The sequence below is a fragment of the Lactuca sativa genome, chromosome 7, assembly GCF_002870075.4.
Source record: "Lactuca sativa cultivar Salinas chromosome 7, Lsat_Salinas_v11, whole genome shotgun sequence".
Lineage (NCBI taxonomy): Eukaryota > Viridiplantae > Streptophyta > Magnoliopsida > Asterales > Asteraceae > Lactuca > Lactuca sativa.
The window spans coordinates 179,486,154-179,503,110 of NC_056629.2; the positions used below are offsets into that span (position 1 = coordinate 179,486,154).

The 16,957-nt window shown below is 32.7% G+C and overlaps 1 protein-coding gene across 1 annotated transcript; it reads right to left on the bottom strand.

Annotated features, from left to right (window-relative positions):
* Nucleotides 1-13,082: 13,082 nt before the first annotated feature.
* LOC111914443 (probable sugar phosphate/phosphate translocator At3g14410) lies at nucleotides 13,083-15,583 on the bottom strand. The gene is made up of 7 exons (XM_023910187.3): nucleotides 15,331-15,583; nucleotides 14,737-14,844; nucleotides 14,599-14,633; nucleotides 14,369-14,481; nucleotides 14,022-14,283; nucleotides 13,634-13,902; nucleotides 13,083-13,449 (listed from the first exon to the last, which is right to left on the bottom strand). Exons 1-7 carry the CDS (start codon nucleotides 15,502-15,504, stop codon nucleotides 13,358-13,360), a joined length of 1,053 nt encoding a protein of 350 aa, XP_023765955.1. The 5' UTR covers nucleotides 15,505-15,583; the 3' UTR covers nucleotides 13,083-13,357.
* Between the last annotated feature and the right edge of the window lie 1,374 nt (nucleotides 15,584-16,957).

Sequence of the window (16,957 nt, forward strand, 5' to 3'; positions counted from 1 at the left end):
TAAACACTTATCACAATAGACTAGTGATGAATTATAAATCTTTATAAACCAGCAACAAGAGTAGTAGACTACTAGTAAACTCAATTTCTGAAAGGAGTACTTCATCAATCGTCTCTTTATAGTTGATTTCATTTCTTACAAAAACATATTACCATTCAACTCAAAAATAAACTGATACTTGGATAAACATGGAACCAATTTTAACCAATTTCAAAATGAGAGTAGACTACATGGGGATATGATGTATGATTTGTGGGTTTTGATATAAACTTAGAAGTTGTTTATGTACTGTTTTGATTTTTCAATGCAGTAGGTTTGGAATTTTTAGTAATATCGCTTGATATGATTACCAATCAAACATTGCCTTGCATCCAAATTCAACCAGTGAAGGGTAAACTCAATGCACCATCTTGAATATAAACCCTCAAACTTCCTTTATATATTTCGACCATGACAACTACATTCAATTATAGAGCACATATAGATCCTCAGATAATATTAATTGCAAAATACCCTCAAAAGTCCTTTTCCACTTCTGTATCTCAACACGAGTTAGATAAGGTTAAATCATGTGATGCAATTAAGTATTGAACTTATTGCTAAAACTTAAGACTGTGAACTAAAAGAGCAGAATTTGTAACTGCAAATTGAGTTGAAAGAATAACAGATAGTTTATGAATCAAAATTGTGTTTATAAACCACATAAGCAGTGTAAGAAGAAGAAATCAGAATCAAATTGTACCTAAGTGTTAAGTAGTGTGACACTGATTGAAGAAACCGCCTAAAGGGACTACCAACGACGTGAGATGATAGAATCGACAGATGACATGATTCTCTCATTTGTATGAACTCAAAAAGAAACAAACATTACCTTTGTTTTACATTTTCGAAACACAACGTTGTGGATTTGTCATTGGAGCAATCGAAGTGCACATACACATCTTTTATGAAAAACCCTAAATCGTCGGTGTCTTAGTCGATAACTTGTACCACAAAACCCTAAATCGCTATGAGAGAGTAGTGAGGCCTGAATCGCTTTCATTGAGATGCGATATCTTGAAGCGGAGATGTATAGCAGTCCGATAGGTTGGGGATACTTTACTCATGCGGCACAACCGGACGAATCAAGGGTGTCGAGCTAACCTAAAGGAATTTCATCGCCATAACATCCGCCACACATAATAACAGATTCATGAAAGATGGGATTGCCCCTCATGAACACCCTGTCTCGTTGTTTTCCTTGCCTCTATTTCACGTTTTCGGATTCTTTATGCTGATCAGGGCGTCATCGGTTGGCAGTGGAGAAATACAAGGTAACATACATGCCATGAAGCATAGATAATATCGTGATTAGGGTTTGTAAAGAGAAGGAAAGAAGAGAATGAAGGGATATCTTGAAGCGGGTATTTCAAAATTAGAATTTTAGAGGATTTCCTTTAAGAACACGCGTTTTAAGTAAAAAAGTTATAAAGTGACATTCCCATACGATGCACATTTAAAATAAGTGCCCTCCGTGTTTGTAATTTTTTTTGTGGGACAATAATTTTAGGACATGCGAAAATGTGTGTCCTATATCCTTCAAAATTTGAATGGATGACATTATTTTTAGGACACACAAAAAATGTGTATTATAAATCAATGCGTGTCATTGGTCGCGTGTCATTAACGAGTATTTTTCTTGGGACTTATTTTTAAGGGTTTTTTCCATAAAAAACCTTATATTTTGATTTTTTTTTCTTTTTAAACCTAAAACTTTTAGTTTTTTCGAAAAAGACCCAAAGTTTACTGAAAACTTGTTATTTCGGACCCTAACAGATCACCAACAGGTAAACTAACTGATTTTTCATAAAAGACCCTACATTTTGTATTTTTTTTTCAGTTTAGACCTAAAATGTGTTTTTTTCAAATTAATCTCAAACACTATTGGTTTTGCTTTATCAAGTTGTCTCCTTGAAATGTTATGTGCTCATTAAAAGTCGTATTTTATTGGATTTGGATGATAATTTCAATTATCTGTTGGAGTTATGTCATTTGTCTAAATTTTTTATGGTTCAAAGAATCAAGAATTCGAACCCTCCTCGGTATGGTCCTATGTAACATCTATGAACTAGATTTGTACATTTCTTATTAACTAGACATATTGGGGATTAAGACTCAATAATAAAAGATTTAAAAATGCATCATTTATAACAACTTTCTAGAAAATATTTATCGATGAAGCAGTGACGTTGTTAATGTAATATAATTTAATTAAAACTTCATTTTAAAATAAATTAGATGAGGTAAGAATAGAAATTAAAGAATAGAGAGAGTACCCTTTCAGAAACATCATGATATGATCAAAACGGGTAAATCACCTACACTCTTCGAGTGAGTGCCGACAGAAGAAAGAGAGAAGATGATGACTTAATTTTCTAAAACCTTTAGTAACAAAACTAGTCTACCTCTCTGATAAAAGAATCCTTTATAGCCACATGTCACTTTTCTAAACCCATTAAATGCCACATGTCATTCTCATATGATCCCTCAATTTTTATTTTCAGATCATATTCATCATCTCAATCTCAATTTGGATACAATTCATATCCCGAAAAATCAGCTAACAAATTTGAATTTCATTTATATTAGTCATTCAAAAAATGTAGAATCCTAATTTCAAATTTAAACAAAGTTAGGGTGAGGTTTTTAGTTCCAAATCACTCTAACTTTGTTTAAATTTGAAATTAGGATTCTACGTTTTATCAATGACTAATATAAATGAAATTCAAATTTGTTAGCTGATTTTTCGGGATATGACTTGTATCCAAATTGAGATTAAGATGATGAATATAAGCCGAAAATAAAAATTAAGGGATCATATGTCATGTGGCATTTAATGGGTTTAGAAAAGTGACACGTGGCTATAAAGGATTCGTTTATTAGATAGGTAGACTAGTTTTGTTAATAAAAGGTTTTGGAAATTAAGTCATCATCTTCTCTCTTTCTTATGTCAGCACTCACTCGAAGAGTGCAGGTGATTTACCTGTTTTGATCATATTATGATGTTTCTAAAATGTTACTCTCTCTATTCTTTAATTTATATTCTTACCTTACCTAATTTATTTTAAAATGAAGTTTTAATTAAATTATATTACATTAACAACGTCATTACTTCATCGATAAATGTTTTCTAGAAAGTTGTTATAAATGATGCATTTTTAAATATTTTATTATTGAGTCTTAATCCCCAATATGTCTAGTTAATGAGAAATGTACAAATCTAGCTCATAGATGTTACTTAGGACCATAGCGAGGAGGGTTCGAATTCTTGATTCTTCGAACTGTAAAAAATTTAGACAAATGACATAACTCCAACAGAGAATCGAAATGATCATCCAAATCCAATGAAATACGTCTTTTAATGAGCACATAACATTTCATGGAGACAACTTGATAAAGCAAAAACAATAATATCTAAGATTAATATGAAAAAAAAACACATTTTAGGTCTAAATCAGAAAAAAAATACAAAATGTAGGGTCTTTTATGAAAAACAAATCAGTTAGTTTACCTGTTGGTGACCTATTAGGGTCCGAAATAACAAGTTTCTAGTAAACTTTGGGTCTTTTTCGGAAAAAAGTAAAAGTTTTAGGTCTAAAAAAAAATCAAAATATAAGGTTTTTTATAGAAAAAACCCTATTTAAAAAAAAAAGGTTTAATAGGGAGGGTATTTTTGTCATTTCGTCGAAGTCAAAAGGGGTTAGGCTTTTAATTTCCCGTCTCTCGTATGATCGGCAAAGGGAACGAAAGACGAACGAATGCTTTCAGCAGAGAGAACGAAGGCGGCAAGGAGCACGAAGACTCGTCGGTAGGTGTGTCTTCCGGCGATATCAGACCCATCACCTGCGAGGGGAGCATCCCCGGTGGTCGACGAGGCCGAAGAACAAAGGGAAAGCAGCGAGGATGCGCTCTTCTCGGTCGGCTGCTAGGTGCGAAGGAAAGAGGCCCCATAGGGGGTCCGGGCATCGCAAGCAGCAGTAGCAGCAAAGACGAAACCTTCGGAGCTCTGTGGTCGATGGGGACAGTAGAGAAGGAAAACGAGGGGAAAGGGGGTCTTCGGTGAGGTGTCGCGAGCAGCAGCGGTTACGAAGACGAGGTCTTCGGTGGGGTTTGCTCGAAGGAAGAAGAAGAAGAGGGGTTGTGAGGGGTGTTGCTCCGATCGGTAATAGGTTCTGTTCCCTCTTCTTTTTGTTTGACTGCAAATCAATGGAGTTTAATCAATAGATTTATGTGGGTGTTTTGTTGCTTGAAATTGACAGGAAAGGTAAGGAGTAGCAATGGAGGTTTGATGTCTCATTGGTTTCATTGATTTGTCAAGAACAACACCTATTGGAGGTGTTCTTGACTGCTATGAAAACCAAAGGAAAAAGGGACGAGAGGAAAACAGAAGGTGTGTGTGAGGGGCTGTTCTATAATCAATAATTTCTTTGTGTATAAACTTAAGCCTTGTTCCCTAGTTTTTTATAAATTCATTAAAAGAAATGGATGGAAAGTATCTACAAAAGGAAAGCGAGGGAAAGGAAAAAAATTTATTTCGTGTTCTGTGTTCTAAGCAAAATGAAAGTAAAATTTTTAAATTTATGTATTCTTGACTTAAGAGGGAAAAGAAAAGAAAATTAAAAGATTACAATTATACCCCTATTTAGAGATCATGTTTAAAACATGTAAACAATATGAATCAACTAAGTGGGAATCAAAATCAATCAAAAACTTTTAATCAAACAATCAACTAATGAAATAAAGTCAAGTAAAACAAAGAAAAACTAGAAATCAAAAAATAAAAAAATAAAAAAATAAAAAATAAAAAAAAAAAAACACTTCGGGATATGACTCACTTTTTAGCTTCATCCATCATCTTTCTTAGAAAGATCTTCCACATCTTCATTGAAGAACTAAAAATTGTCCTAGCATCGGCTTGATTACGCGACAAATATATGAAAGCATCTGTGAATTCATCAACATCCAACTCCATCAACTCTAATTCTTTCTCGATTTCCTCACCGATATAGTCACGAGACTTTTTCTCTTCCCTCATAACATCAACGATCTCTTTAAATGTTTGCACAATATTGTGTTCAAAAGATTCTGGTTGAAGTTGAGGTTCATCAGCTATTACTTCATCTTCATCTTGAAGTTTTCTTTCTAGTTTTCTTTTTTTACTTTTTAGCTTCTTGGCTTTTAAACTCTCATCGGGTGAAACATCCGTTGCTGACACTATTTGAATGTCCTCATCATCCTCTTTGTATTTGATATCCAGAATTACCTTATTATTTGCCATTAGTTCATCCACATCAACAACTTTTTCTATTTTATTTTTTGTGGATTTGCTTAACCGATCATTTTTTTTCTTTTGTTCTTTCCGTTTTTAATCCCGATGCTTTATCATCTGAAAATAACATCACCAAATGATCATAGTTTGAAATTTTTTTAGTCCTGAATGCAGTTGCATCAAGGTTTGCATGTTTATAAACAAACCCAAAAATTAATTAGTAAAGTTAATGATACAAAAAATATATAAACCAATAAATCAAATGTAAAATTAACACCTACACTAATTAATTGTTGTCATATTTCCCCCCTTTGCTTCAATGTATTTCGTTTGAGATTTTCAGGAGAACCCACTCAACGAAGCACCCTAATACATATCATACCATTTACTAAAATTACCTTTTAAAGTTTTCATTCGGTTTTTTAGTTGATCTTTTGTAATAGGCCTGTTAAACTCTTTACTCGTCCCTGCAATCATGTTCGCATAAGCTTGCAAAGTGAATGTGTCATTCACCCGATTACCTATTTGATTTTCCTTTACCAGAGCTTCAACCAAAACATTATTCATATGATTTGTCAATGTCAAATTTTCTTTTTTCACTACACTTCCATGAGCTGCCCTTTTGGTCATGATCGCTCAATACATACAAAGATAGTATAAAGAGCCATACATTGTTAAAAAAAATGAGACAAATATATATAAAAAACAAAGGCTCATAATATAAATAACACCATCAAAAAAATAAATTTCAAATGTCACTACAAAATTAAAATAAAATAACAAAATGAACTAAGATTGACATATTATTGCTCTACTATAAAACTAATTAGACATATCTATTTCATTATTTGGTTTCAACAAGTAATCATCCTACATATGACTTGTAATAGCGTTCCTTAATTCCTCAGCCCCGTCACTACGCGAACGTCCGTTATTAACATCATGTCTCACTTGATGTGGTTGTTCATCCAACACCTCTTGTAAAATTTCATATTCAAGTTCTTTGTCAGGATCTTTGTCGAGTAAAAAATTGTGTAAGATGCAACATGCCACAAAAATGTTCAATTGTGTATCACACGAATAAAAAAGTTTTTGTATACTTCTAACGATTGGGAACCTTCTTTTTAGAAAACTAAATGTCCATTCTATCGCGTTACGTCAAGAAGCATGCCGAAGATTGAACAACTCTCTTGCGTTTACTAGGGGGCGAGCAAAATACTCTTTCAAATGATACCTAACACCTCTATATCGTGTCATTAGTTCATTGGTATGAGGCAAACCGGTGTCTACCAAACAATATCGGCCTATAAATAACATGTAATTATCTTTATAATAAAAGAATACACACAAAATTAAAGTAGTTAATAAAAATTACCCCTAGGAATTAGTAGCTTATCGTCTCTTTTAAGTGTATCTTTCACTATCCTTGAGTCTGAGGCAGTGCACTCCCAACCAGTTAAAACGTACGTAAACTTCAAATCAAATGAACATGCAACTAAGACATTTATCGTAGGGTAACCCTTGCGACCACGATATCTAGAGGCATCTCTATTTGGTACTTTTACACAAACATGTGTCTCGTCAATTGCCCCTACAAAATTCTTGAAGTAGGGATAAAATCTCTTTTTCTCTTGAATTTCTTTCGGGACAACATCACCTTTTTAAGTTGTTGAATGTAGTAACTTTCTAATGCTACAACCACGCGAAGAACTCTATGGAAGCACCTATATGTTGTAGATTTAGCGCGCCCATACATGAAAGAGACCATTGTGTTTCTCATATCGCTACCTACGATGTGCATAAACGTTGCAACATGTTCTTCAACAGACATTTGTTGCGTAGGACGCAGTCCATCATCACGTTATAAGATAGTACACAACTTTCTAAAAGCTTGCTCACTCACACAAATAAGCTCACAACATTTCCCACCTTTTAAAAGTTTGTGTAACAATCGTTCTCGTTCAAGTTGACTCTTTAACATATCTTCCTTACTTAGTAAATTATGATTTTTATTTTTTGAAAGTCTATGTTGTATTACAATGGTGATGAACATCAGAGTAACCACTAGCCTTTGTTTTTTTTCTCCATCATCATCTTGGACGTCCATGACACTTTCCTAATCCTAAAAACAACACTCCACATGTAAAGCCAAGGGCAAAAAAGTCCATATGGAACAAAAACCAAGAATAAAAAGTAACAACATCCCACATTTAAAACAAGCAGAATTATAGATTAAAGAAATATTTAAAAAAAAGAAAAAAAAAAAAAAAAAGACAAGTTCAAATTGAGCAGCAACCACAAATCAAAAGTAGCAGCCAACCGAAGGTATAGGTAAGGGTAAAAAAGTCCAAAAAATGTAAGAATGCTTGAAAACAGAAAACAAAAGGAAATTATAAAACTTACAATTATATGGATTTCAAAAGTTAGTGATATCCACTAAAATAATCATATCTTTTTTGTTGTACTTAACATTTTGATAACCTCTTTAAAAAAAAAAGTGAAAATGAATGCCAATTTAGAAACTTGATCAATTGTAACTTATATTATGAGTTACAAAATTATTTTATTCCAAGATCAATACATATGGAGACTCGTGATGATATACCTATCTTAAAAGAATATTGTTTTTCATTAGACTGATCATGTGTACAGTACAAATGAGGATTATTACTTATTTGGACAACTCAACATACAAAGCTTGTTTGAGAGAACATTTCATGCGTATATGTTTTTTTATAACTTTAGCTTTAACTAACATAATTCATATAAAACAAACGGAATGGATCCAAAAAAAAAAGTTTAAATGTTGAATCTATATCTCAAGATCAATAACAAAGGCCTGTTTATGGATGACATTGGGCCAAAGTAATTTTAAATGTAGTAATTGGTTAACAAGAGTAAATAGAGATTATTTTTTTAATGATTTTAAACTTTTAGTTATTATACTCTATAGTGAATAGTAATTGGTTAATTGCAAGAATTGGGGACTCTGTATGAACTCTCTCTGAACATATTATGGTGTTTACACATAAACAAGGGATGAGTATTAATAGAACATTAATGCAAAAGACTATAAATCAACTAATGCAAAAAAAAACGTCCAGACACAAACATTCACATGTATTAAATAAAACATTAACTGGTGACAACTATAGATTATTATACAACCAACTGTGAAGATGATAACAGAGACCTGTAACGAAATTTATTTCAATTTTGTACATTGAAGCATAAACCGAATCCAACTTATTTATATTAACATAACATTAAACTAATCATCATGTTTGCACAGTAGGAACGTCATGCAGGTAGAAGATGAAGAAGAAAAACACTGTACATGGAGGATGAAGTTGTAACATCCATAAAATTCATGAACAATTTAAACTTCTATAACAACCCAAAAATCATCATTGTTTACAAATAGTTTTCCAAAACATGTTAATATCAGAGTAATCCCAAAATCATGAAGCAAAACATGAGGAGGTGCACGATCACGCTTTCCCCTTCCTGCGATCCTCTGAGGTACCTAAAACATAATCCAAAACTGTAAGCCCAAAGCTTAGTGAGTTCCCCTAAAATAACAATACACAAGCAAATAGCACATAACATAATAACGGCATGCAATGGGTCCACAACTAACAGACTGGATTACTCCTGAGCCCACAACATAAGTCTGGTTTGCCCCCTGGGCCCACAACTTATGTCTGGCTTGCTCCCCGGCCTGATCAATCCTCAGACTGACTACCATTAAGCCCTCAGTACAAGTCTAGCATGTCATTCCCGGTCCTCAGCTTGTATCTAGAATGCTCATGAGCCGTCAGTATGAGTCTGGCATACCCTCCTTGTCCCTCAGCTCATAATTGGTATGGTCCAGGGTTTGTTGGCTACAGCACGGAGCAGTACAACCTCAAACCAACCCACACAATATGTCGACATATAACATATAATATCATATATAGATAAATAGACAGTATCACAGGTAGTCCTACATATCTACCAGTCTAGCATATCAAAACTAGCATGCATATCTATTCCATACTCAGCATATCAACACTATCAGGTTATCAAACCAATGAGCTGACCTTGGTTCCTTCAATTCAAAAGCATAGTGAGGAAAATTCACCTCATAAGCAACACAGAACTGATAATGTTCGACTCCGAATCTCAGCTCTCAACTCAAATGCCTATAACCACCAAGTGACCAATTCCATCAAAACCCAATAATACCCAAAATACCCTTAAAAGTCAAACTTGGTCAAACATGGTCAAACTCAAGGTCAACAGGTCAAAATCCATAAACCCAGCCGAGTTAACTCGAAAATGCTGAACCATGTAAGTACTCGAGGCGTACTCCGGAGGTACGCTCAGCGTACATAAGCCTTGCATTGACTGCATAACGGGGACGTTGACAGAGTACATGGAGCGTACTCCCTTCTATGCGGGGCGTACCCTCGCAGAGCCCAAAGCTTCAATAAGTGCTTAATGGCTTAAGCACTTAAGCCTAAACTTCAGATCCATGGTCCAAATGCACTCCAGAGTCATAAAGTCTCCAACTTTATGACTTTAGACATCCAAAAAGTCCTTAATACATGGTCTTAATCCATTAAGACCTTCCACAAGCAGCATGGAGCCAAACTAGCTAAAGGGAACTCATTTTTACAGCCCAAAATGTCCAAGACCAAACATGCATAACAATGGGACTTTTGGGACAAGAAGAACATCATAAAGCTACCAAGATGAGATCCAAGCAAACAAAGCGTAAAGGTAGCAACTTTTTACCTTTTGGAACTTCCCAAGAAGGCGATGATCCAAGATCCACAAGCTTTCTTCAACTTCTAATCTCCTTGATGCAACTTTTTCTTCCTTAAGCACACAAAGAACATATGTTTAGCTCAAAACACTCTCGTATGGGGTTAGGGTTTGCCAAAAAACAACTCAAAGGCTTGGAGGCTGAAAGGATGATGCTAAATGATCCATAAAGGTGTTTAAATACCCCTCAAACCCTAAACATTAGGATTTTACTCGGACATAAGTACGCCCAGCGTACTAGGGCACGCCCTAGTACGCTTAGCGTAGTCACATGTACACCCAACGTACAACTACTTCTCCCAAAATTACCATTTTGCCACTAGGGCTTCTTAAGGCTACATCTTTACAATCTAATGACCAAAATGACATAATTTAAAACCAAATGAAGGATTTGAAAATACCTGAAACTCGGGATGTTACAGAAGCATACCTGATCAGAGTATAGTGCGAACTTGAGCAAGATGGTTGTGTATGGGACGTGCGGCTAAGTGATCTTTTATTAATAAGGTTGAGGTTATAATGTTCCATAACAAGATAAGGCACGATACGCTTCCAATTTTCTTCCCGTTTCCGCCCAATTTGGGAGGAAATTTTGGAAGGAAAATCAATCTCCAAAATCCTTCCCTTTCATTCCATCAATTAAACTCGGGAACACGAGTTTCCTTTGATATCCCTCACCTTCCCTCCATTTCCCTCTTTTTCTCTCTTTTAGAACTCGGGAATAAGCCGTTAGGTAAATTGAAATGTGGAAGTAACTTCTAATTTAACTGTACTTTGGTTTTAACTTCTAATGTAAGCATTGTATTGATTTAATTTGAATATATCTTTGTTACTTTGTATTTGATTTCATATTGGAGTGTGTGTAATTGGTTGAAGAAAGAATCTAAAAAATCTTATATTTGATAGTTAAAGACTTGCAAGTAATGTTTTGGTTTAAGCATTTATATATTTGGGTAATGTATTGGTTTCATTATGTATGTAATGTTTATTGCCATATATTTCTAATAGATTTTATATACAATCTTAGATTTAATAATATTGTGTGTGTATTTGCTCGGGACATTTTAAGGCAATAATACATACATAATGTTTATACACTCTCTCTTATTAAAAGTTTTCCATGTATGTTTGCAATATATATAAAGAATTTGAGATTTGTATATAATAAATGTCCTACCATATACGTTAGTAATTGGTATTTGGAAAATGATATGACACACACACACACATACACACACACACACACACATATATATATATATATATATATATATATATATATATATATATATATATATATATATATATATATATATATATATATATATATATATATATAGTGTTGTTACGATATTTTAACCATATAATATGTACACATTGTGACCATTTAACGTTTATTGGTACACAAATTATTGTATGATTTATAAAACCTGTAACAACTTATAGTTGATAACATGTTATTGGCTATGTATCAATATAAATGGTTATACTTTGAAAATAAAAATATAATGTTATCTCTATCGTTAAACTCATATTTTTTATTGAACAATAATATATTATTTATAGAATATATTGCCAATAATTGGAAATCATAATTTAAACTTTCGTGATTTACTGATTCAAAACGTCTAATTCTTTACTTTTATAAATATTTTTACTAAAAATATTTCAAATATGAAATTAAATATTAGGCTATAGCCTAAGTCGAAAAATGATTTCGGAATTCTCATTTGAGGTGTGCAAGTCCTTCAACAGATAGAAACGGTTTTAGCGATTTTAAGAAAATCGGTATTATACTGGTTTTGGATTTTTAAAACGGTCATATCTTTTGCATATAAACTCCTTTTTGGACGTTCTTTATACTTTCGGAATCAGGAAAACATTTACTACGAGACTAAAGTGTTTGTATTGCTCACAACTGTTTAATATGAAATTTTAGTTTTTCAGACGCATTCCTAAGGTTGCATTTTGAGTTATTTGATTTGTTGGCTAAATTGCATATTTGGAAGTAAGATATCATCAAATATCATATAACAGTTGAAATAAACTCATTTATTTTATATAGGATGCACTAAAACTCAATGAATCAAATTATAAAGAGATTTACTATGAACCTGACCGTTCACAGATTTTGATTTAAATTCCGAGATGTCACACATTCCAACAAGTTTTTTTTTAAATGGAATCAAGTGATATACTTTAAATTACATTTAGTTATATAAATTTCAATAACAGTAATGTTTTTAACAAATTTCAATGCTTCATTTTTATTGATAAAACTAACTAAAGATATATGTTTTTTATTATTCTATATATAGGTTTTCACAATACTTTTTCCTATAAGGTTATGTTTGGCGTACTAGCTGAAAACCTAGCTGCGAGTTGAAAAACTAGCTGATAGCTGAAAAGCTAGTTGTTAAATAAAAAGCTAGCTGATAAAAAATAATGTTTGGTAAAACTAGCTGAAATATATAAAATTACATAAAAGGACATTTAAAATAATGTATTTCTATAATTAATTAAGGGTTATATTTGGAAAATTTTAAAATAGCTCCTAAAAAGCTAGTCTAAGTAGCTTTTTAAAACACTAGCTTATAAGTTAGCTTATAATCTACTTTTTGGCTTGCCAAACACGACAACATAAAAAAGCTCGAAAAATAAGCTAGCTGAACATAGCCTAACTATTGTTTTAAAATGATAAATAACCTTTTTTAATGATTTGTCATAAATATAATATATATTTAGAAAGACATGAAATATATTTATATACAATTGATCTAACAATATATCTTTAGTTCTTTACTTTATCGTTTTCTTTTATTTATCAAGTTTTCCAATAATGCATTATTGTAAAAAACACGTTTGAACGACTTATTTCATTCTTTTCAAGACAACTAAACATGATAATAAAGTGTAACAAATGCATAAGAAGAACGAATGCACAAGAAGAATCATCAAAAGCAAATAGCAAGTAACTCTTTAACTTCTATAACAAAACAAATTTTAAAATGTAGAATTTTACAACATTTATAAATTGTACTCCAAGAATCTTCTAATTAGTGATCAAATACAAGTTCGATCACATCACATCTAATGGTCATACATACTCATTTACACATCCAAAATAACTCTTACCAAAAACAACCTCCAAATCAACACTCCACCCTTTTGATTCTATAATACTCGAATTTACACTTCTTTTTTTTTTTCAGAAATCAGAATACAGATGTGCAATTCCATCTACTGGCCAAGAGATGGCTTTGGATTTTCATTGACTCGAGAAGCTTCCTTTTTCAACTTGAAGTTATTGTATGCAGCCACCCCACCAATTGCTGCACATTTCGTTTGATGGAATCAGGAAATGAAAGGAATGGAATGGTTCATTCCATTGGAATGAACCATTCCTCAAGGAATATGATTACTTCCATTTACTTAACTTTCATTCAACCAACCAACAACAATAATTACAACAAACAAACAATAAAAAATAATAACAATAATCCAAAATGATTTTACCTATTGCATAACCGAAGATATTTATGATGGTGAGCTTTGTATCAGCAAAAAGAAGTGCTGACAACAACACCACCACCCAATCTTTAACAACTCCCGCCACACGAATAGTCAAAGCACTTGTATGTTGAATCACAAGAAAAACCGAAAGATTGAGTCCAAAAGTACAAAGGGAGTTCAATGTAAGCACAAGTGGATGAAAAGTCCATGTCCCTTGTGCATCCATCTTTGGCTTTTCCAGAAATACCCATGGCACTAAAAGACAAAGAGCGCTGCACAGCGAATCAAGATTCTGTTCATTCACATAAACACATATTCAATAGAAAGAAAAAAAAATAATAGAATCATAGTTTATAAATCCAGGGGTAAAACCGTAAAAAAGGGTACTTGCCTGCAAGGGCTCACGTAATACATCATGGAAATGGGGTTTAGTTTTAAACCTTTTCTTTTAACCAAAATCTCCATGAATATAAGTCTTAAAGCTTCACCAACAACACCTCCCATTTGATAAACAACACCAACCCAATTAATGCTGATTTCACCATAAGAAGCTACTAATACTCCAAAACTTATCAAGCACATTATCATAAGCATTCTGGTGTTCATTACTTCTAGTCCTGCTGCTACCCCTAGAATGAAAACAGCTACTGGCACTGCATAGGTGGTGTTGTTTTAATTGTTACACAAGGGTATTTATGTCTTTTGTACGTATGAGAGAATGGTGTAGGATATACTTACTGACTGCTTTCAGCATTTGAGCAAATGCAACGGATATATAGAGGTATGCAGTGTTTCCAAGCCAAAGAGTCATTGCAAACATTGCACCAATTGGGATGACTGATGATGTGTATCTGTAAAAAAAGTAAATAATACAAGAAAAAGGAAACATATCAATATATCATGAGTCATGACTTTTTTTTTGATTGACTAACATACTAAAAATGGATAAAAACATGGTCAAAGCTTACATTTCGAGAGTCATTCCATCCTCAACTTTTAAAATCTGTGAGCAAATGGAAGTTTATTTTTGTTATAGATTTGCAGAAGTTGTATGGTTATAAACATGGATGTTTAAGTTTTGGAGAAGATAATAAGTATTTTATTACCTTGAGAACTTTGGTGAGTACAAAGCAAAGCACAGAGGAAAACACCATATGAAGAAGTGTCAAGCCAAGTGGATATGGAAAATTTATCTCCTTTGATGACAACACCCACTGCATTCAACATTGTTATTGAACAAATCAATTAAGTTTTGATTCGGTCAATATTTATTAAACAAACGGGCTTTTCTTATATAAATTGCATCAAGGAAGGCTGATTCAATTGAGATGGAATCATGGAAGTTGTATCATGAAGCAGACATTAAGTCTTAATCGCTAGAGAGTAAGAATGACCAAGGAGAAACACATGAGAAAATCAGCAAAGTATCCTCCGACACAAAAATCGTTGCTCCAATCAGGTTGAGTTAAGGAGCATAAGATTGTATAAATCAAAGAAGATAGCGATTAAAAGGACCATACATTTTGCTCTAGAAATCCTTGCAAACAATAAATAACTATCATAAACTCGACTCATATACGTTTCATCATCAAATCATAGATATTCACATCAGAAAGCGTTACAGATCTCAAGATACGCCATGAATGAAAGGGATGGTTAACGGAAAACGTAAAAAGGTAAAGTGTGCAGAAGAAAATGACCTTGTTGAAGAAGATCTGGCCGCTGGAGAGGGCTATGTAAAGAAGGAGGTAACAATAGGTCACCATTCCTTCCCTGGCTGGAGAATTGCTACTCTGATCCGCCATTTCCGAGGCTGACTCGTTTCTCTTCTCTACCGGAGGTTTCGTATCGAAATGGGTACGATTCCGTATCATTAAGCGATGCAAAAGCCAAGAGTTACGGGAGGGTTTGCAAGTCGGTGACTCGGTGGGATCCTGCTTTACTTTAATTGCAAAATCAAAATCAAAAAAAGGTTACAAATGCCTCCTAAAAAAGCAAATCCCTCTCTTAATTGTTTTAATGCAAGATACATGTGACACGTTTTTTTTAGAAATTAAATATGTTTCTGTCATTTTCTGTCATTTGTTCCTACTTTTCTTCTTGTCATATCAAATGTTGACAAGTGGATTAAATAATTATTAATTTCATTAAATGTCTGATTACAAGTGATACATGTCAACATTTGATATGATAAGAAGAAAAGTAGAAAAAAAGGGTAGGCTTTTTAATATAATCAATTTATTAATTTTTTTGGATTTGGATAAATAACTTGAGAGAAATATATCCCATCTCGTATACATTTTAAGTCATTAAACTATTTTTTTAATAAGTTATCATTAAATTTTCTTCGGTAGTTTAAAAACTATTATTATAACAACATATAATAGGTTATAAAAAATTAAATTAATGTTAATCATGTGGATATTACATGGATAAAGTTGATAAACTGAAAGGATCATGCATTATGTGGATATTACACTAAATCATTTTTATACACGATTTACTATTAAATTCTCTTTCGGTGTTCAAAAACAACGATTATTATGGTGTATTTTAGGTGAGTGTTAATTTGACAACTACATGATTGTGATACATTTAATACGTAATTATGACTTTATATTGTGTGTATAAATCATTTAACTTGCATCTCTTTTGTCATAAATATGCACTTACTGTTGTCTTCTTTTATAATTTCCAACTCAAATACGAAAGGGAAAACCAATTTTTCTTGCAAGAATGGTGGTTTCAGTTCATATGATGGATTTGAAATAACTGAACAACTCTACTAACAGTAAGATTAAACCCCCATTTATTTACCAGTCTTTCGAAGTCTACCATATTATTTTGATGTGTTCAAAAGATTAGTCGAAGACTTGGAGAATGAATAGCTTAATTTTATATAGAAGATTTTGAGAACTTTTATTTTATTTTTTATTTTTATTTATTTAATTATTTATTTTTTGAGATATTGTGTTTGAAATAGTGTGTACATTTTACCTTATCTCTTGTATTGATTGCTACGACATAGTATAAACTTTTTAACATGTATTTGTTTGTTTAAAGAATTTGAATCAGAGAAAAGACCAAAAATGACAAATTGTCAACATTAGTTGATTGTGTCTGATAGGGCTGGTTAAATTCCAAAATGTCGGTTGTTTGAGTTTTAACTTTTAATCAGAACTCTTGTTAGGCTTCAGGCTTAGTGGCGTCCCTATATGTTTGTCATGTCTAGGTTTAGTTTGCTCCAAGATTTGATTGTTGTGTGAAAATGATCGTTTCATGGTTTCAACCTGATCCTAAGAAAATGTTGGAAAAAAAACAATAAAA